The 23,429-nt window shown below is 43.8% G+C and overlaps 1 protein-coding gene across 1 annotated transcript in view; it reads left to right on the top strand.

Moving 5' to 3' along the window:
- The window catches only part of LOC140188130 (PDZ domain-containing protein GIPC1-like), a 114,852-nt gene that overhangs the window by 79,571 nt on the left and 11,852 nt on the right, over window positions 1–23,429 (top strand). Inside the window, exon 6 of the mRNA XM_072244106.1 lies at window positions 22,977–23,165. Coding sequence (XP_072100207.1) covers window positions 22,977–23,128 — 152 coding nt within the window. The 3' untranslated portion in view covers window positions 23,129–23,165. The remainder of the gene's footprint in view (window positions 1–22,976; window positions 23,166–23,429) is intronic.

Below are 23,429 nucleotides of genomic sequence, written 5' to 3'. Positions count from 1 at the left end.
CTCAGGAACGAAGCCCTGTCATAACCCAGGCACTGCCTCCTGACTCCCTCCATTGGCAGCAAGCCCTTTCTTAGGTATGGGGCTCAAAACTGCTCCCAGTACTCCACCACTACTTTATTATCTCCCATCAATCACCTTATCAGCAGCCCAGCTTCACTTTGTGGACATACAGTCAACCTATGGACATAAGCTATCTTGTGTATTTATATTTATTCTGCTTTATTATTATTGTGTTCCTTATCTTATTGTGTTTTTTTGTGCTGTGTTGGATCCAGCGTAACAATTATTTTGTTCTCCTTTACACTTGAGTAGAAGAAATTATGTTATATAATCTTGAATCTTGAAATGTGGTCCAGCCAATGCCTTACAAAGTCTCAGCAGTACTTCCTTGCTTCAATATTCTAGACCTCTCAAAATTGATGCTAACATTGCATTTACCTTCCTACCAACTCAAACTGCAAGGTAACCTTCAGATACTACAAAAATACCATTTCTATACCCTAATCCAACAGACCTTAGACACGACCACCTCGATAAGACTCCCACGTAGCGTCTTGGGTGATCTTGAGTTCGTTCCATTCCAGCTCCAGCTTCTCCAGGAAGCTGCTGTACTCGCTTTACTCTCAGCTTCCTGTCAGCTTGAACCAGTCTGGCTATTCTCCTCTGACCTCTCTTAATAACAAAGCATTTTCGCTCACAGAACTGCCACTCACTGGATGTTTTTTGTTTCTCGCACCATCCTCTGTAAACCCTAGAGACCGTTGTGCGTGAAAATCCCAGGAGATCAGCAGTTTCTGAAATACTCAAACCACCCCATCTGACCCCAACAATCATTCCTCATTCAAAGTCACTTAGATCACATTTCTTCATTATTGTGATGTTTGGTCTGAAAAACAACTGAACCTCTTGACCATGTCTGCATGCTTTAATGCATTGAGTTACTGCCACATGATTGGCTGCTTAGATATTTGCATTAACGAGCAGGTGTACAGGGGTAACTAATTAAGTGGCCACTGAGTGTATGTTTTACATTAAACTCAAATTCCATGGGGGTTACGTTTTGTAACTTCAAAACATTAAACTAATTCGAAGAAAGACACAGGAGTCTGAAAATACAAGTGCAACTTTGAATTTACTTTAAGCAAGATGCACGTGTTATGTGGAAGCTTGATGACGTATGCAATTAATGTATTTTTACATATAATTAACAATTAATTATTTAAACGAACAGGAATGCTTAATTAACCTCTCTCTCTCTCTCTCTTGCTCACTTTCTCTATATATGTATATGTATAATTATTCAAATATTACTCAAATATTAAATACTCAACAATGGAATTTAACACATTGCCCAAGAAACTGGATTGATCATGCCTACATCACACCATCACAATTTATTCCAAATTTCACTGAGCCTATATCTGTAGGATCTGCAGTAATTTTTCCTTTTTCTGTGTTCTATTCAAATTAGATTATCTAATGTTTGTCCAATGTCAGATAAGAACTTCTGGCCATTAATTTTCAGACTTTGCATGTCTTTTCTCTTGGTTTAGGATGAAATCTATAGCTGTCTGCTACCAACCAGGAACAGGTCACACAATTTCAGTGCTTTACTTGCCATTTAAGGGAAAGTCTGCTAACATCAGGCACACAGGACTGGGCAGCTTACAACTGACTGTGAAGTGTTTTGACTGTCGGCGAGCTCTTTGCCCAGCATTTAGCTGCTCTCATTCACCGGGTGACGTAGCAGCCAGCATGAGACGGAAGCATGGATGAAGCAGAGGCAGCTGCTGGTTACTCTGGGTCTTTGTGGCCTCTACGTGAGGGTGAATGTCCGTAACACAGTACTGGTAGCATTCATCTGAGTGGATCTGGAATGCCAAATGATTTAATCCTCAGATTAAACAGTGGATCTAGAGCACTGTGCAGAATCTCAGCAAGGGTGCCTAAGACTTCTGTACTGTACTGGGTAAATGCCTGTCCAGATGGCTTTAGGACGTATTGTCCTAAAGAAAATTGCCATAAGACCATAGGACATAGGAGCAGAATTAGGCCATTCGACCCATCGAGTCTACTCAGACATTCAATCATGGCTGATTTATAATCCTAACAATCCCATTCTCCTGCTTTTCCCCGCAATCTTTGATACCCTGACGAATCAAGAACCTATCAACTTCTGCTTTAAATATACCCAGTGACCTGGTTTCATAGCCAGTGTGGCAATGAATTGCATAGATCTACCGTTCTCTGGCAGAAGAAATTCCTCTTCATCTCTGTTCTAAATGGATGTCCCTCTATTCTGAGGCTGTGCTCCCTGGTTCTAGACTCCCCCACTATAGCAAACATCCACTCCACATCCACTCTATCAAGGCCTTTCAATATTCACTAGGTTTCATTCAGCTACCCCCTCATTCTTCCAAGCTCCAGCGAGTACAGACCCAGAGCCATCAAATGCTCCTCATATGTTAACCCTTTTGTTCCCAGAATCATCCTTGTGAATTACAGTTGTAGATTCAACAGTGCAAATTTCAGTGGAGCAAATGCTCGCATTTGTGATTATCTGGTGAAAGATCTGGAGTGAAGGGAAATGCCAGTGCAATAATAAAGGAAAACGTTCAGTCGCTTCGTGCAGGAGGAAAGGTGTAATGCAATTGAATTTCCAGCCAATTGTTTGTTCCTCCGTTGGCTGATGTTGTGTCCCAGCTGTCTACAGGATATGTAAGCCTGGGCAGCGCGATAGAGAGGGCTGCTGCCCATGTAGCAGGGTCACCCTCTCCGAGCAGCTGATGAATCCAAAGGGACGGCAGAAGCGGATGAAGTTTGGCACCAGCAGCATCACAGGAGTTGCCAGTCAATGTTGAACTCAACGTAGGACTGCCTTCGGAGTTCCTTAGGTGTTTGTCCCCATGGAGAAGTTAAACAGAGATTTTATTTATGGGCCGGCTGGTGGCGCAACGACATTGGCGCCGGACCTGGGAGCGGAGGTTTCTGGGTTCGAAACTAGTCAGGTCCACTCCCAAGTACGCTTTACATCTGTGCCGGGTTGAGTGTTGAGATCGCAACTCGACTTCGTAAAATAAAAGGGAAAATACTGCGAAAATGTCTGTGTGAGGAGTGGCGTGCCACACAGTCTCTCTCTCGCTGTGCGCCTTGTATAAGCCATGAAAAAGATATCATCACAGACACGCAGACGCACACGCACAGACGCACACGCATGCACACACAGACACAGAGACTCGCACACACGCAGGCACCCACCAAAAGAAACCAGAGGTTTTATTTTGAAGCATTTAATGCGGGTATAGTTTACTTAAGTTCTGTAAATGAGGAGTTAACCTGCTGTTGAGTGCAGGTGTCAAATTAGTGTGTTCATTATCTATCTTGTAACTTAATGAGAAACCTAATTAGGGCCGGGAAAAACTGGGGCCAGCCTCCTACTGCACTTTTCATTTTTATAATGACAAATGTGAATCGAAATTTAATGTACAAATAAATAAGCCTGCCCTGGGGATGGAGGGCCTTCCCTGTGTGTGGTTGAATGAGTGGGAAAAAGGAAAGGGGGCTTGTGTTATTCAGCTCAGCATCCTGGACATGCTACATTGGCACCGAAATTCATGGCGACACTTGCGGGCTGCCCTCAGCACTTGCTCAGGTTGTGTTGGCTATTAGCACAAGCGACATATCTCAGTCTATGTTTTCATGTTGCTATCGTCGTTATGTGCTGTGTCGTATGACGTGGGTGATCACGGTCTTTCCATGATCACAATTGTTCTTGGCCAATTTTTCTGCCCAAGTGACAGAGGTGCTCCGTCCGCCACAACAGACAGGATCTCCCGGTAGCCACCCACTTCAACCCTGCTTCCCATTCCTATTCGGATATGTCCATACGTGGCCTCCTCTACTGCCATGATGAGGCTAAACTCAGGTTGGAGGAGCAACACCTCATATACCGTCTAGGTAGTCTCCAGCCCCTTGGTATGAACATAAAATTCTCCAACTTCTGGTAATTCCCTCCCCCTCCCTTCCTCTATCCCTATTTCACTCTGCCCCCTCCTCCAGCTGCCTATCACCTCCCTCATGGTTCTGCCTCCTTCTACTACCCATTGTGTTTTCCCCTATTCCTTCTTCACCTTTCCTGCCTATCACCTACCTGCCTCCCTTCCCCACCCCTTTATCTTTCCCCTTACTGGTTTTTCACCTGGAACCTACCAGCCTTCTCCTTCCCACCCTCCCCCCACCTTCTTTATAGGGCCTCTGCCCCTTCCCTCTTCAGTCCTGACGAAGGGTTCTGGCCCGAAACGTCGACATCGTTTCCACCGATGCTGCCTGACCTGCTGAGTTCCTCCAGCGTGTTGTGAGTGTTGCTTTGACCCCAGCATCTGCAGAGTATTTTGTGTTTACGTTTCTGCAGAAGTGGTTTGCAATTGTCTTCTCCTGGCCAGTGTCTTTACAAGACATTTACCCCAGACATTATCAATACTTTTCAGAGTATGTCTGCCTGGTGCCAGTGGTCATATAACCAGGACTTGTGATATACACCAGCTGCTCAGACGACCATCTGCCACCTGCTCCCATGGCTTCGTGTGACCCTGATCGGGGGGCTAATCAGGTGCTACACCTTGCCCAAGGGTGACCCGCAGACTAGCAGAGGGAAGGAGCACCTTACACCTCCTTTGGTAGAGACGTATCTCCACCCCGCCACTCTGTTTTGATGTACACGTGAGTGAAAACCAACCTAGCAACAACAGCCTCGTAGTCAATGTCGGCTGGACCAAGGAATTGATTGTAGACTTTAGGAAGGGGAAGTCGAGGGAACACGCACCAGTTCTCACCGAGGGACTAGCGGTGCAAAGAGTGAGCAGCTTCAAGTACTTGGGCATTAACATCTCAGAAGATCTATCCTGGGCCCAACACATTGATGCGATCATGAAGAAGGCACACCAGTGGTGATATTTCATTAGGAGTTTGAGGAGATTTGCTATGTCACTAAAGACTCTAGCAAATTTCTACAGATGTACTGTGAAGTGCATTCTGACTGGTTGCCTCACCATCTGGTATGAAAGCTCCAATGTAGAGAATTGAATGAGATTAGAGGGCTGCTGACTCAGCCTTCTCCATCACAGGCACAAACCTCCCCACCATCGAGGACATCTTCAAAAGGCTGCATCATTTAGAACCCTCACATGTCCACCTCTCATTACTACCACCGGGGAGAGGATAAAGCAACTTGAAGACACACACTCAACATTTCAGGAACAGTTTCTTCCCCTCTGCCATCAGATTTCTGAACAGCCCATGAATACTACTTTGCCATTCCTTTCTTTTTTGCCCTATTCATTTCTTTACAACTTATAAGCAGGGGTTCCCACCTGGGGGTCCAAGGACCCCTTGCTTAATGGTATTGGTCTATGGCATAAAAAAGGTTCGGAACCTCTGACTAACAGAACTTTTATGTCTTGCACTGTACTGCTTCCACAAAACAACAAATTTCATGACATAGAGCAGTGATAATGAGCCGTATTTTGATTCTGTGTGTCCTCAACAATGACACCATTACCTAGGCATTACTGACAGTCAGGCTCAGGTTTTTCAAGGATCCTGGCACCAGAGACACAGGGAACTTTCCAAGAAAACCTTTCACAGGACAAGACCTCCCCACCATTGAGCACATCTGCAAGGAGCACTGCCAGAAGAAAATTGCATCCATCATCAGGGACCCCCACCATCCAGACCACACTCTTTTCTCTACTATCATTAGGAAAGGGGTACAGGAAGCCTCAGGACCCACACCACCAGGATCAGGAACAGTTAGTATCCCTCAACCATCATTGTCCTGAACCAAAGGGCTCTAACTTCATTCAACTCAACTCTGAACAACTCTAAAAACTCACTTTCAAGGACTGTACAAATTATGCTTTCAGTATTAAATATATTTTACTTACACAAATTATCTTCTTTTGCTTATTGGTTGCTTGTCAGTCAATGTTTATGTATAGTTTTTCAGAATTCTATTGTATTTCTTTATTTTCCTGTAAACACCTGCAAGAAAATGAATATCAAGGTAGTATTTTTGTACTTTGAAAATAAATTTACTATGCCCGTGACTTCTGTGCTTGGTGTGCTGTCTTCTTGGAGATCAGGCTATATTGATTCAAGTCAAGTTGAGGACGAGATCTTCTACACAAATACAATGACGTACAGCACAGTGAGAAATTTGCTTGTAACAGCATGAAAAGAAATTTAATTGGGATTTGAGAGGTTTCAAGCTGCTGATTTACACTCACACTTGGCACTTCAGACACCACACATGAACTCTATGATGTATGAAGACAGGTGGGGGGGTGCCTCCTCGTGTGTGCCCAGGAACAATGCCCGCTGCATTCTGATGGCGTCAGGCTGGTGTTCAGAGAAAAGTCACAATGCATTGGTTCCACGTGAGTCTCCTGTGCCCTGCATCAGTGAACCAGCACAGCTATGTATTGGACATTCACATATCAGATGCCTCCTTCCAATGTCATTTCATTGTCAGTGATCCCTCCCATACATCCAACAATCTCTTTGATTCCCTACGATCAGGTGGGAGGTACCGTAGCATCGGGACAAGGACTGTGAGAATCAGGAACAGCGTCTGAACTTCCTCCCAGGACTGATCACGTATGAACCACCAGTAGCATCATACTGCTTACTTTTTAACCTCTGTTGTAAATGCACCTTATTATTTGTTAATTTATTTGTGGTAATATTGGTTTCCTAAGGTTGTCATAGCTGGGGGGGGGGGTGGTAACGGGGATAACTCCCACTACCTATTAAATGCTCCCAATGGTGTGCATCTCAAATAGCCTCTGACAAACAAGTCCAGCTCCTGGTCTTCACGTGTGTCTTAGCTACTAAGCCCGGCGGAACCATTTCTACTGACAGGAGAAGGGGCAAAGGGGCGGGTTACTGGCACCTTAAACCAGTCATGTGGGGCTTGTCAGCCATGGTTGGCAGCTCATCTAGGAGAAGGAAAACTCTGAGCTTAAACCTTCTCTGCCTTGCAGCTACACCCACTCATGGGGAAGGCTTTGAGAGTAAACTCTGAGAAAAAAATCTGAAGCTGGAACCCCTGTGGAAAGTCCGACGTTGAGTTCAGCACTGGTCGGTAGCTCCTGTGATGTCACTTGTGCCAAACTGTATTGGTCACTACTGTTCCTTTGGATTCCTCAGTTGCATGGAGAGGGGGAGTATGCTACACGGGCAACAGCCTGCTGTCCATATCGTACTGCCCTGGCTTGTGTAAGACGTAGCAGTTATGACACAACATCCATGTGCGACCTTGACCAACAGAGGATCTCAATATTGCTTTATGTGTTATGTGTGTGAGTTATATGTATTGTGTTATGCACCTTGGTCCGGAGGTACACTATTCCGTTGGGCGATATGTATGTGAACGGTTGAATGACAATACACCGATCTTGAACTAGTTTTGTGTGTTTCCCCACACAGAAACAAGGCACTTCCTCTCCTCTCCAGCTCATTCAGCTTCAGGGCTGGTGTTAGGAATAAGAATCTCTTGAATAAATGAAAATAAAATCAAACGCTGATACTGGTATTCTGTAAGAAACAAAATGAAAATGCAGGAAACACTCAGCAAACCAGGCAGCATCTGTAGAAAGAGAAGCAGAGTTAATGCTTCAAGACTGAGACTCCTTCAGAACTGGGAAGGGAGAAAACAAAAGAGTCACAAAAGATTACAGGCACTTGTGTGAAAGGTGGGGGGAAGGGGGCTTGCGAGGCTTTGATGTTTTTGTCATTTATTCTGTGGGGTTTCTTGTTTTGTGGGTGTCTGTGAAGAGCATGAATTTCAGTTTGTATTCCATATACATTCCCTGATATTAAATGAACCGTTGAATGTAGAGCAATAATGTACTGGAAGAACTCAGAGAATCAGGCAGTATCTGTGGAGGGAAAGGAACCATCAACATTAGGTTTGATACTCTTATTTTTGGACTGAAGGAGAGAGGAGAAATAGCCAGAATAAAAAGGTGAAGGGAAGGCATGGAGCAAAGACTGGCAGGGAATAGATGAATTCAGATGGGGGGGGGGTGAGGTGGTAGGCAGATCAGGGAATGGAGAGTTAGTAATCTCTATTCCTGCTGTCCTTTCCTGGGTGTGATTCTAGCATGACTGAACATTTGAAGATAGTTTGAGGTTGTTAGCAGTGGCCCACAAAGTTAGTGAAATCTCGTTATCTTAAAGATGCTTTGAAGAGCTGGAGAAGCGTTGAGTTAGTGACTTTCTTTGGGTTCATCACTGGTGCAAGGTTAAGTGGTTTCCAGAAAATGGCTCTGTGGCCAGCTGTCATCTAGACCCTGATAAATTCTGTCCATTGGCAGTTCAGTCCAGGTGCTCACCATCCTCTAGTGAAAAAGGTTACCCCATGTTTCCTTGAAATTGCTTTCCTTTACCCTAACTCTGTGCCCTCCGGTTTGATAAATCACGAGGAAGGGTTTGGCAGATGGAGTACAATGCTGGCAAAGGTGAAGTCATCCACTTTGAAAGAAAAAATAGAAGATCAGATTATTATTGAAATGTTAAAGAGTTGCAGCATGCTGTTGTGCAGAGGGACTTGGGAGTGCTTGTGCACAAATCACTAAAGGTTGGTTTGAAAGGCAAATGGAATGTTGGCCTTCATTGCAAGAGGGATTGAATTTAAGAACAGGGAGGTTAAGCTACAACTGTACAGGATACTGGTGAGGCTGTACCTGGAGTACTGTGCACAGTTCTGGTCTCCTACTTGAAGAACAACATACCGGCTTTGGAGGCCGTGCAAAGGAGGTTCACGGGATTGATTCTGCAGGGAGGGGTTAGGCTATGTGAAGAGGTTGAGTTGCCCGGGACTATACCCACTGGAATTGAGAAGAGTGAGAGGGAATCTTATAGAAACATATAAAAATATGAAAAAAATAGGTAAGCTAGAGGCAGGAAAGTCATTTCTACTAGTAAGTGAGATTAGAACTACAGAACATAGCCTCAAGATTGACTTCAAAATGGTGCCGCTGAACCACAGCGATATGTTGCAGTCTGCCTGTAAAACTTCTGAATTACTTTCACTGAAATCTGCAGCAAGCAATTTCCCTTTAAGCAACATACTTTTGAACAATCTTAACGAACTAGTGATTTCACGATCTTCTGAAGGACTCAATGGACTTAATTCTCAAGTATGCAGGTACAGTACCATTAAGCAGATGAAGGTACATTGTCATGGCCGGTAGAGAGGGTGGGGGGAGGACTCCAAGCCAGGATGAAACACAAAAGAATGAAAATTCCTCTCCCCAGCATCTTGTTAGCAATGTACAGTTGCTGGAGAACAAGATTGAAGACCTAAGGGCAAGATTGCTGTATCAGTGGGAAATGAGGAATTGCTACCTTCTGTGTTTCACGGAGACGAGGCTCACTCCAAACACGCAAGATATGTCAGTAAGACCTGAGGGCTTCTCAATACACAGGATGGACTGAACTACTGACTTGGAGAAGGCAAAAGGTGGAGGTGTGTGTCCTATGATAAAAACTTTGTGGTGCTCAGATGCAGTGGTCTTGTCACACATCTGTTCATACAGACTGGAACATTTTAAGGATTAAGTGTTGACTATTCTACTTATGAAGAGAGTTCTCTTCTGTGATCTTGACCAGAGTTTACATACTACAAAAAGCCGACATTAATCAGGAATTCGAGATATTGAATGCTGCCATCGCCAAACAAGAAATAGCCTACCTTCCAAGAGCCCTCTTCCTAGAGGTGCTGCCTGGCCCCTCTTCCTAGAGATGCTGCCTGGCCTGCTGCGTTCACCAGCAACTTTTATGTGAATAGCCTACCTTGATGCCTTTCAAATCATAGTCAGGACTTCAATCAGCTTTGCTGGAAGAAATTTCTGTCCAATTATCATCAACATGTAACTTGAGCACCAGCATCCCAACACACTTGACCACTGTTATACTATGATTTGGAATGTCTACCATTCAATGCCTAGACCATATTTTTGGAAATCTGATTACTTGGCTGACTTCTCCTACCTGCATACAGTCAGAGGCTAAGGAGCAAGGCTCCAGAGATAAGGACAACAAAGAGGTTGTCGCAAGAGGCAGAGGACCGGCTATGGGCTTGCACAAGTCAGTGGACTGGGTTGTGTTCAGGGACTCGTCAGAGGATCTGAACCAATACACCATGGTTGTTATGGACTTTATCTAAACAGTTGTAGACAAGTACATCCCCAATGTCCCCAACTGTAATATAAAGACTAAAGTAATTTAGAGTCTTCCTCAACTGGAAGCCCTGGATGAACCATGAGATCTGCAATCTGCTGAGGGCCAAGTCAGTGGCATTCAGGTCTGGTGACCAAGTAAGATACAAAAGGGCCAGGTATGATCTCCAGAAAGCCATCTCATGTGCGAAGTGGCAATTCCGGACTAAACTTGAATCACTGAAGATACAGACGATTGGTGTGGCTGAGCTTAAATGCTATTACCTCTTACAAAGTGAAGACTAAGTGACAAATACAGCAAAAGGACTTCACTCCCAGATGAGCTCAATGCTTTCTGTGCTTGCTTTGACCGTCAAAACATGAAGGAACCATCACAAACTCCTACAGCTCCTGATCGCCCTGTGATTTCAGCCTTTGAGGCTGATGTGAGAGCATTCTTCCTGAGGTTGAACCCACTGAAAGCATTCAGCTTTCCTGCCTGAAAGCGACTTAAACCCGCTCCAATCTGCCTACCGGCACAATAGATCCACAGCAGATGACAGTTCATTGGCCCTTCACTCAACCCTGGAACGTCTGGACAGCGAAGATGCATACACCAGGATGCCCTTTATTGACTACAGCTCAGCACTTAATACTAATCAATAAGATTCATGACTTTGGCCTCAAAACCACCTTGTGCAATTGGATCCTCAATTCCTCAATTTCCTCACTTGCAGACTCCAGTCAGTTCAGATTAGCAACAACATCTCTTCCACAATCTTCATCAGCACTGGTGCACCACAAGGCTGTGTGCTTAGCCCCCTGCTTTCCTCACTTTGTACTTATGATGGTGAGGCTAAGCCATATTTAAGTTTGCTGACAGCACCACTGTCGTAGGTCAAATCAGAGGTGGCAACAAATCAGCATACAAGTAGGAGATTGAAAATCTGGCTGAATGGTGCCATAACAACGATCTCTCCGTCAATGTCACCAAGACCAAAGAGCTGATTATTGACTTCAGGAGAAGGAAATGGGGGGTTGATCAGCCAGTCCTCACCAGGAGATCAGAGGTGGAAAGCATCAGCAACTTTAAATCCCTCGGTGTTATCATTTCAGAGGATCTGTCCTGGGCCCAGTACGTAAGTGTCATTACGAAGAAAGCACGGCAGCACCTGTACTTCCTTAGAAATTTGCAAAGTTTCAGAATGACATCAGAATCAGGTTTATTATCACCGGCATGTGTTGTGAAATTTGTTAACTTAGCAGCAGCAGTTCTATGCAATACATCATCTAGAAGGAAAAAAACCAAAAATAAAATAATAATAATAAAAAATAAGTAAATTAATTACAGTATACATATGTTGAATAGACTAAAAATCATGCAAAAAAACAGAAATAATATATATTAAAAAAGTGAGGTAGTGTCCAAGGGTTCAATGTCCATTTAGGAATTGGATGGCAAAGGGGAAGAAGCTGTTCCTGAATCGTTGAGTGTGTGCCTTCAGGCTTCTGTACCTCCTACCTGTGGTAACATTGAGAAAAGGGCATGCCCTGGGTGCTAGAGGTCCTTAATAATGAGACGCTGCCTTTCTGAGACACCGCTCCCTAAAGTTGCCATTACCAGGATCTAAAACTTTGACTTAAATTGAATTGACTTTATTACTTACATCCTTCATATACATGAGGAGTAAAAATCTTTACATTATGTCTCCGTCTAAGTGTGCAATGTGCAATTTATAGTAATTTATAATAAATAGTATGTACAACAGGACAGTCAATATAACATAAAAATACAGTTGTGTCAGTATGAATTAATCAGTCTGATGGCCTGGTGGAAGAAGCTGTCCTGGAGTTTGTTGGTCCTGGCTTTTATGCTGTGGTACCATTTCCCAGATGGTAGCAGCTGGAACAGTTTGTGGTTGGGGTGACTCGGGTCCCCAAAGATCCTCTGGGCCCTTTTTGCACACCTGTCACTGTAAATGTCCTGAATATTGGGAAGTTCACATTTACAGATGTGCTGGGCTGTCTGCACCACTCTCTGCAGAGTCTTGCGATTGAGGGAAGTACAGTTCCCATACCAGGCAGTGATGCAGCCAGTCAGGATGCTCTCAATTGTGCCCCTGTAGAAAGTTCTTGGGATTTGGGGACCAAACTTCTTCAGCTGTCTGAGGTGAAAGAGGCACTGTTGTGCATTTTGCACTACACAGCCGGTATGTACAGACCACTTGAGATCCTCAGTGATGTGTATACCAAAGAACTTAAAGCTGTTCACCCTGTCAACCCCAAATCCATTGATGTCAATAGGGGTTTGCCTGTCTCCATTCCTCCTATAGTCCACAACCAGTTCCTTTGTTTTTGCAACATTGAGGAGAGGTTGTTTTCTTTACATCAGGGTATTAGGGTGACAAGTTTCTATAGACGTGTGGTGGAGAGTATATTGACTGGTTACATCACAGTCTGGTATGGAAACACCAACGCCCTTGAATGGAAAATCTTACAAAAAGTAGTGGATGCAGCCCAGTTGATCATGGGTAAAATCCTGACCACAACTGAGCACGTCTACATGGAGTGCTGTCGCAGGATAGCAGCAAACATCAACAAGGTCCCCCACCACCCAGGCCATGCTCTCTTTTCTCTACTGCCTCAGGAAGGAGGTACAGGAGGTACAGGAGCCTCAGGACCCACACCACCAGGTTCAGGAACAGTTATTACCCCAACCATCAGGTTCTTGAACCAGAAGGGATAACTTCACACAGCTTCACTCACCCCATCACTGAACTGATCCAACAGCATAGGGACTCACTTTCAAAGACTCTTCATCCCATGTTCTCGGTATTTATTGCTTGCTTTTTCTTGAGTATTTGGACACTTTGCTTTCTTTTGCACACTGGTTGGTTGTCCGTCCTGTTAGGTGTGGTCTTTCATTGATTCTATTGTGTTTCTTGGATTTACTGAATACGCCCACATGAAAACAAACCTCAGGTTTATCATATTCATAGTCACAGTCATAGTCATACTTTATTGGTCCCGGGGGAAACTGGTTTTCGTTACAGTTGCACCCTAAATAATAAATAGTAATAAAACCATAAATAGTTAAATAGTAATATGTAAATTATGCCAGGAATTAAGTCCAGGACCAGCCCATTGGCTCAGGGTGTCTGACCCTCCAAGGGAGGGGTTGTAAAGTTTGATGGCCACAGGCAGGAATGACTTCCTATGATGCTCTGTGTTGCATCTCGGTGGAATGAGTCTCTGGCTGAATGTACTCCTGTGCCCACCCAGTACATTATGTAGTGGATGGGAGACATTGTCCAAGATGGCGTGCAACTTGGACAACATCCTCTTTTCAGACACCACCGTCAGAGAGTCCAGTTCCATCCCCACAACATCACTGGCCTTACGAGTGAGTTTGTTGATTCTGTTGGTGTCTGCTACCCTCAGCCTGCTGCCCCGGCTCACAACAGCAAACATGCTCGCACTGGCCACCACAGGCTCATAGAACATCCTCAGCACCGTCCGGCAGATGTTAAAGGACCTCAGTCTCCTCAGGAAATAGAGACGGTTCAGACCCTTCTTGTAGACAGCCTCAGTGTTCTTTGACCAGGTGACTTATATGTGTGCTGAGCCGAGGCCTCCATCGATCAGAGTCACCATGGATGTTGAATCCTGGCTGTTTAGATGCACACGTCTGGGCAGTACGATATGGAGAGTGAGCTGTTGCCCGTGTAGCAAGTTCTCCCTCTCCACGTATCTGATGAACCCAAAGGAACAGCAGAGACCAATACAGTTTGGCATCAGCAGTGTCGCAGGAGTTGCCAGTCAGCGTTGAACTCAATGTTGCACTTCTTTAAGAACTCCAGCTCTGGATTTTACTCCTGATGCCTTCCCCATGAATGGGTATAGCCACAAGGCAGCGGAGGTTTGAAATCAGAGTTTTCTTTCTCCTAGATGAGCTGCCAACCACAGGTGATGAGTCCCATCTGCCTGAAGCGATTGGTTTTAAAGCACCAGTAATTCACCTTTGCCCCTTCTCCTGACAGTAGAAGCAGTTCCACCGGACTTAGTAGCTAAGGCACATGTGAAGGCCAGGAGCTGGACTTGGTTGTCAGCGGCTATTTGAGGCACATGCCTTTGTGAGCTTTTAATAGGTTGTGGGAGCTTATCTTCACTACCACCCCCGGCTATAACAACCCTGTGAAGCATATATGAACTTTGAAGATAAAATTACTTTGAACTTTGAATACATTTAGGGTGGAGATGAGAAGGAACTGCTTTTCCCAGGGAATAGTGAATTTGTGGAGTTCTCTGCTTGATAAACATAAAGGTTACCGCATTAAATATACGGTACTTGAGACACAGTTAGATATATTTTTGCATAGCAGGAGAATTAGGGTTGGTGGAGTTAAGTCCTTGGCCAGATCAGCCATGATCTTATTAAACAGCAGAGTAGGCTTGATGGGCCAGTTGGCCAACTCCTGCTCTTGTTTCTAATTTATTGCAGTGTGGAATTGGCCCTTCCAGCGCTACCCCCTATCTAACCCTAGGCTAATCACAGGACAATTTACAATGCCCACTTAATCTACCAACTGGTACGTCTTTGGAATGTGGGAGGAAACTGGAGCATCTGGAGGAAACCCACGTGGTCACAGGGAGAACGTACACACTCCTTGCGGGCAGCGGCAGGAATTGAACCCGGCTCACTGGTACTATAGAGCACTGTGTTAACCACTACGCTAATGAGACCCTGCAGTCTGTAATATTGTGCTAAAATAAGGACACTGGGTCGTAGACTTGATAGAGTCACAGAGAAATGCAGGACAGTAACAGGCCATTCAGCCCTTCTAGCCCCTGCTAAACTGTTATTCTGCCATGATCTTGCTGAATGGCAGAATAGGTTCGATGGGCCAAATGGCCTACTGCTGCTCCTATTTCTTATGTGATTTAACTGTATTGAGGGTAAAAAGATACCTGCAGTCTATCCCCTCATAACTTTAAAAACCTAATTCTGACAAAGGGCTACTGTAGATCAGACGGTTGTAACAGCTGTATTATTGAATTCCACTGCTCTGTGCAAACAAGATTCAAGATTCAAGATTTACATTTCCTGTACAGAAATGTAAAGGAAAACAAAATAATTGTTACTCCAGTTCTGATGCAGCATGGAAAAAAATCACAATTAGATAAAAACACAATAAATATAAATACATAAGGTAGTTTATATGCATCAATTGATCATTATGTCCATAAAGTGACAAGAGTGTCGGTATGTAAGGTGAATCTGACAGGAAATGATGAAGTAGTGGTGGTTGGGGCTGAGGGTTACAACATAAAAGAATCAACTCCAAGAGTGCATACTACTGTGCTTTTGTCATGCTCATTCCTGGCAGAATCACAGGGGATACCTGATTGGTCCTCCTGCAACCTTTAAAATCCAATCCACACCTTACCATATTAGGAATCGTCTATCCCCACATTTCTTCATTTCTGGCTTCATTTGCAGCCACTCTCAGTGGAGAAAGGAGCTCGCATTTTATTACTGGAAGCTGGCTGAAACCGTGTGATTATTGCAATCAGTCATTGATTGGGATGGGGGAGGTGGGAGCAATATCACAAAAAAAAATTACCTTTTTTAAAGAAAAATGATATTGTTCAAATTGCTTAGTCCTACTTATCTCAAAAAGTATGAACTGTGGTTGTGCTCTTCTCATCTGGGGAAAAATCCTCTGGTAATAAGCAGGAACGTTAACGCTAATCTACAGAGGCATGAACTGCTGACCCACTAAAGGTTTAGTAGAGCCAAGACAGAAGTTAAAGTTAAGTACATAAATATTTAGAACAAAAAAATGTCAGTATCGGTGAAGACAATCAGGAAGCTATTTCATTCTCTTAAAAACTCATCATGTTTAATGACTTTATTGAAGGAAGGAATTTACCGACCTTGTTCAGCTGGTCTTCATAGGGCTCAGGAGGCCTACTAGTGTGGCTGAGCTTTGGCAGTCGGAAATAGCGTGCTAGGCCATCCAATTCAGAGACCAGATAGAACTGGACATTGAATGCCCATTCCCTAGAGCAGACCGCATCCTGTGAATGAGTAAATAAGATCAGAGTTTTTTTTTGTTAAGGATAAAGTGGGGGAGAAAGGAATTGTTCCAACAAGTCTGCTCCCACTTACAAAGAGATAATAAGTGTTTCCCAATCTCAGCTTTTCCCACACTGTTACCATCTGTCTCCTAATGGGGGGGCCACCAACCTGAAATATTATACACTCAGAGGTCATTTTATTAGGTACACCTGCACACCTGCACATTAATGCAGATATTTAATTAGCCAATACGACAGCCTCTCCGTGCATAAAAGCTGGCAGATATGGTCAACGGATTCAGTTCCACACTCACAAAATGCTGGAGGAACTCAGTAAGTCAGGCAGCATCCATGGAAATGAATAAACAGTCGATGTTTCAGGCTGAGAACCCTCTTCAGAGGTTCAGTTGTGTTCAGATCAAACATTAGAATGGGGGAAATATGTGATCTAAGTGACCTTAACAGAAGATGATGGTTGCTGGTTTGAGTATCTCAGAAACTGATGATCTCCTGGGATTTTCACGTATACCAATCTCTAGAGTTTACAGGGAATGGTGCAAAAGCAAAAGAAAACATCCAGTGTGTGGCAGTTCTGGGGTGTAAATGCCTTGCAATGAGAGAGGTCAGAGGAGAATGGCCAGTCTGGCTCAAGCTGACAAGAAGGTGACAGTAACTCAAAGATGATGCGTAGAAGAGCATCTCTGAACGCCCAACAGGTCAAAACTTGAAGTGGATGGGCTACAGCAGCAGAAGACTATGAACATACATTCAGTAGCAACTTTATTAGGTACAGGAGGTCCTGAGTGTATCTGTTTCTCATTCCACAGATGCTGCCTGACCCAGTATGGACCGAATTTCATTGTTTTCTTAGCATCCAAAGATCTGTTGTTTGCTGTACTGACTAAGTTCAGTAACTGACCATTTAATGATGGAGCATTGAACGTTTGTGGTAGTAGTAGTGCATTCACTTGTTTGGGGTATGATGCTGTCCTGAGAGGTTATCCACTGGTGGGTTTTCAGGTGGCTGTTGAGGCTGATCCAGGACCCACATAACTAGGATGTTAGAGTAGATTCCCTTAGTGCAGAATTCCTGTGCATGACGTTGTTTAACATGCAAGAGCAGCCACCATGTGGTCCTTGACAGATCGGGGTCAGGGTCCAGTGGCGTGGAGTACAAGATGACCAGTCTTCCTCCATCTTCACTGCCATTGTGATGTGACATCATCTTCCGCCAGCTCCACCATATTGTTTGGGTCGATCTTTGACTGGAACCTCTCCCTTGACCTTACCGCCATGGGTGACCCTACCAGGAATGAAGCTCCAGAAAGCATCACTCTCGGGATCGCAGGAACTCATCAAGCCTCTCCAACACAGCAATATGATCATGCTCGGAGAACATTCAATGGTGCACCATTCAAAGCTTTAGGTTGGAGAATTACACAGATTTGCAACTGAAAAATCTCTCACTGGCTGTTCCCTTTTTCTTGTACTGTCACCACTGATTGTAGAGGTCCAAGGCAAAGAGAAAGAAAGAGTAAAGGTTTGTTTCATTTGTCACACCTGCATCAAAGCATCCAGACAAATACTGAAATGTCAGCTGATTATTAACTTTGGGAGGAGGAAACCAGAGGTCCCTGAGCTCGTCCTCATCAGTGGATCAGAGTTTGCAGAGGGTCAGCAACTTCAGATTACTCGGTGTTATCATTTCAGAGGATCTGTCCTGGGCCCAGCAGGTAAGTGTAGTTATGAAGAAAGCACAGCAGTACCTCTACTTCTTAAGAAGTTTGCAAATATTTGGTGTGACAGCTAATACTTCAACAAACTTCTATAGATGTGTGGTGGAGAGTATATTGACTGGTTTCATCATTGCCTGGTAAGGAAACACGAATGCCCTTGAACGGAAAATCCTACAAAAAGTAATGGATACAGCCCAGTCCAACACGGGTAAAGTCCTCCTCGTCATTGAGTGCATCTTCATGAAGCATTGTTGCGGGAAAGCAGCATCCTTCATCAGGGATCTACACCACCAAGACCACGCTCTCTTTTTGTTGCTGCCATCAGGAAGCCTCAGGACCCACACCACCAGATTCAGGAACAGTTATTACCCCTCAGCCATCGGGCTCTTGAACCAGAGGGGGTGACCGCTCAACTTTACTTGCCCCATCACTGACCTGTTCCCTCAACCTCTGTCCTCACTTACAAGGACTCTTCATCCCATGTTCTCGAAATGTATTGCTTTTCATGTATTATTATTATTTCTTTCTTTTTCTTTTGTATCTGCACAGTTCGTTGTCTTTTGCACACGGGTTGTCCACCCTGTTAGGCACAGTCTTTCTTTGACTTTATCGTGTTTCTTGGATTTACTGAGTATGTCTGCAAGAAAACAAATCTCAGGGTGACACATATGTACTTTGATAGTAAACTTACTTTAAACTTTTGAACTTTGACGTGTTGCTGTGTCAATGACAATGACAACCTGAGAATTATGCTGGAGGAAGCCCACAAGTGTCACCACACATGGGGTGCTGACTGAGTGTGCCCAATGCTTACTAATGCTAGTCTTTGGGATGTGGGTAACATTTCCTCTAATTTTGTTTTACAGCTGTGCGGACCAACCATTGCTCTGAACAGGAATTTTTTTTTTACTTGGCCTGAAATCTGAGCGGCACTTTAATAAAATGTTATATAAGAGAAAATTCTAGCTGCAAAGGCTAGGCGCGTTGGCGCATTTTGGTTACTGCGCGGCCGCTCACTTGTGCAGCTTGGAGGGAACAGTGTGAATATGCGAGATCAGTGATCACTGGCACTGTAAAGCCATCGTGCTATCTGTCACCGTGCTGCCAAATATCCGTTGGAATGATCCCTTCCAAGTCCTTCAGGGACTCCACGTATTTCAGTGAGATCATTTTTGATTGCTAGTTACAGCATGGGAACAAGCCCTTGTGTCCCACGAGCCATACGGCTCAATCACACCCATCTGACCAATTAACCTATGGACCCATGGGTCTTTGGAATGTGGGAGGAAACTGAAGCAAGCGTAGGAAATTCATACAGTCATGGTGAGAATCATTTTTCTGAACTCCAGGGAATTTAAGCCACTTCAACAAAACTCAGAGACATTCCCCCAGTCATTGCTTCAGTCTAAAGTTCCTTCATCAGAACTGGGGAAAAATGAAATTGTAGTTAGAGAAGAGAAAGAGGAGACAGCGTGAATATCTCTGATAAGGTGGGACTGGAGTGACGGAAACCATTCGGTTGACAGGAGAAATTGGATAGTTCAAGAGAAGGGGAGAAACAGGGAGACAGACAGACAGACAACGAGACAGAGAGTAAGAGACAGAGAAAGAGAGAAAGACAGAGATGAAAAGAGAGACTGGGAGAGAGAGAGACACACACACACATGAGTCGGCGGGACAGTGAGAGAGACAGACAGCCAGACAGAGAGAGTCAGACAAAGAGAGAGAGAGAGAGAGAGAAACCGTGACATAGAGACAGAGAGACAGGGACAGAGACAGAGAGAGAGAAAAAGAGAGCAAGGAAGACAGACAAAGAGAGGGACAGAGACAGACAGAGAGAGGGAGAGAGAGAGGGAGAGGGGAGAGAAACAGTGATATAGAGACAGAGACAGGGACAGACAGAGAACGAGAGAGACAGAGACAGACAAAGAGAAGAGAGAGAGAAAGACAGGGAAAGAGAGGGACAGAGACAGAGAGAGAAAGACAGAAAGAGAAGAGAGCTAAAGAGAGAGGGGAGAGAGAGGGTGAGAGATGGGGAGAGAGGAGAGAGAGGAGGAGGGATAGAGAGAGAGAGAGAGAGGAAAGAGGGGAGAGTGGGAAAGAGAGAGAGGGAGAGAGAAAGGTGAGAGCGATGGGAGGAGAGCGAGAGGGAGAGAGAGACAGACAGACATGATAGTGCAATTGTTTGACAGTGCTAGTAATCACTGTTTGGGGTTTGATTCCCGCAGTGTCTATAAGGAGTTTTTACATTTTCCCTGTGACTGTGCGGGTTTCTCTGGGCTCTCTGGTTTTCTCTCACATTCCAAAGACGTCTGGTTAGGGTTGGTAAGTTGTGGACATTGGAAACATGGCAACATGTGGCTACCCAGCACAATCCTCAGACTGTGTTGGTCATTGACGCAAAATGATGGGTTTTGACAATACAATGTCAATGCACACATGGTATATAATCCTAATCTTTTATAAGGGAGAGGGAGAGGAGAGAAAACACAGAGCTTTGAAATGCAAATCTGTAGAATCTGCCCACAGATCGGTCCCTCATTACAAACTTGTCACCAAGAAATCCAACAGGGAGCTCAGAAGAAAGCACCTTCATCCTCAATGCCATGACAATAGTGGAACTTGCTGCCGAAACAATTGATTGAACCAAAAGTATCAATGTGTTGAAGTGAAGGCTGAGCAACTATAGTGGGAGAAGGAAAGAGAGGGTGACACTGATATAAATGAGGAGAGGCAGGTAGAAGCTGAAATGGAGCATTGGCCTTGCTGATCATTGTCACATATACAGCGACAGAGTGAAAGCCTTTTGCTTTGTGTCCCATCCAGCCAGACCATGACATACATACACGTTTTGGTATTGGTATTGATATAGGTTTATCACACAATGCAATGAGCTGGACTAAGGTAAAACAATTACAATGTGGAACAAAGTATAAAGGCTTTCGACAAAGTGCACTGCAATTAGAGAATAAAGCGCAGGGTCACAACGAGGTAGATTGTAGGGCTGAGAGCCCATCTTATTGTACACGAGGGCAGTTTAAGAGTCCAACAGCAGTAGAATGGAAGCTGTCCCTGAGCCTGGTGGGACGTGCTTTCAGGATTTTGTATCTTCTGTCTGATGGGAGATGGGAGAGGACGGAATGACCAGGGTGGGTGGGGTTTTTGATGATGCTGGCTGCTTTACTGGGGCAGCAGGAAGTGTGGGCAGTGACCATGGAGGGGAGGCTGGTTTCTGGGATGTCCTGGGCTGTGTCTACAACTCTCTGCAGTTTTCAGCAGTTACATGCAGAGCAGTTGCCATACCCAAGCCATTCTACATCCAGACAGAATGCTTTCTATGGCACATCAACAGAAACTCGATGGGGATTTGCCAGATCTCCTCTTGCTCCTGAGGAGGCTCAAAGTTCAAAGTAAATTTATTCTCAAAAAATACTTTCATGTCACCATATAAACCGTGAGATTCATTTTCTTGCAGGCATACCCAATAAGTCCATAACAAAGTAATAACCATAATGAATCAATTATGGATTCATTCCAGTAGAGGCATTGAGGAGGCTTCTTGGCCATGACATCAGCTTTGTTTCTCCATCATCAAAGATCCTCACAACCCAGGCCATGCTCTTTTCTCACTGCTGTCATCAGGTAGAAGGTACAAGTGCTTCAGTAAAAGAAAAGAAGTGCTGAATATGGTATTGGAGAGCAGGCAGACATGAATGTTTTCATGGTTGGGTAAGTCTAATTCCTTGCTTCTTTTCCATTTACTCCTAGTACTTCTAAGTAACTGAGCCTTCGCTGGGTATTATGCCATAAAGACAGACTCTCCAGTGGTACTTATTCCCTCAAACTGACCCTTCACTGGGCATTATGTCATAAAGGTAGTCTCCCAATGGTACTTATTCCCTCAAACTGTTCTACAATATTGCCCTAGATGCTGGTCATGTGTCCTCTGAATTTCCCTTCAACCCGTAAACTCTGCCTTCAAAGGAATTGGTCAACCTGATGGTGTGAGATCCACCAAGGAAAATGAATTCCTCACAAGTCTACTCTTCACCTACTTCAAAATAACACAAGAACTCAAAATTATTTTTAACTTGATTTGAAGAAAAATATTTTGATGCTATTCAGTAAGCCAAAATCAGCTTTTGTTTAGCTCACTGAAATCTTGCCTTTCTTACAATTTCCTTATAAGGTTCTATCTTTTTGCAAATGCATCTGCTGCCTCCAGTTTAAGACAGGGTGTCTTCACGACACTTACTAAGGAGATTAGATTAATTTTATAATTTCTTTAACCATTCTAGAATCAGAATTCAAATCAGAATCAGGTTTATTATAACTGATATATATCATGAGATTTGTCATTTGCAAAAATACAATGAATAAACTATAATTTATCTATACTATAAATTATGATGAGATGGGCGTACATATGTGTGTGCATTTATATAGATAGATAGATACTGGTATATATTGTACTGTGTAAAAGTCTTAGGCACCATAGCTATATATATTTATATATATTTGCCTAAGAATTTTGCACAGTACAGTATGTGTGTGTGTGTGTATGTGTGTGTGTGACGTACATTTATGGAGACATATATGGATAGATAGATAGATATACATGTAGTGCAAAAATTTTATGGTGGTGTCCATGGGTTCAGAGGTTGGGTATTCCTAAAATGTTGAGTGTGTGTTTTCAGGCTCCTGTATCTTCTCTTTGATGGGAGCAATGAAAAGCAGGCACATCTCAGGTGGTGACGTTCCCCCTTTCTGATGAATGCACTATTCTGAATATAGCTGAAATATGCCAATTGTAGTTTTGGACTGTGAAGCTTTCATAACAATTTTCTCTTTCTTAATATGCCTGAGTTATAATCAGAGAACTGTGCAATCCTCTGCCTCTGCACCAAGTAATTATCTTTGTTATTTGTTCTTTCTTCAGCAGCAACAATGGTGGAAATTGGAAAAGACAAGAAGAATCCAGATGAATTTGCAGAAGGATTGGACTCAGTTCTTGGGGACTTTGCTTTTCCAGATGAATTTGTCTTTGATGTTTGGGGAGCAATTGGAGATGCCAAAAATGGTCGAATCTAGCACGTATGGTTATTGTGTGCAGTCTTTCCAACTATAGGTATGGTCTAATTCCTCCACCTTCTCTTTGAATCAGAAGTAGGCTCTTTCAAGCAGTGTTGCATAATCTAAACCATTATTACCACCTAGAAATTTAATAAACTTTCATGTTGAGTGAATGTTCATTAGGAAACAAGCCTGAGTAATGGCAGATACTGAATCAAGATGAAAAATACTTCGAAAGATGATATTTGTTTTAATTTTAAATAAGCTGCAAAATTAATTTTTCAAGACAAAGTGTAGAGTTGATCTTTAGTTTCTTTAT

The sequence above is a fragment of the Mobula birostris genome, chromosome 26 (assembly GCF_030028105.1).
Source record: "Mobula birostris isolate sMobBir1 chromosome 26, sMobBir1.hap1, whole genome shotgun sequence".
Classification (NCBI taxonomy): Eukaryota; Metazoa; Chordata; class Chondrichthyes; order Myliobatiformes; family Myliobatidae; genus Mobula; species Mobula birostris.
Note: the sequence above shows the minus strand (reverse complement) of the source record. Positions and strands in the feature narration are given on the sequence as shown.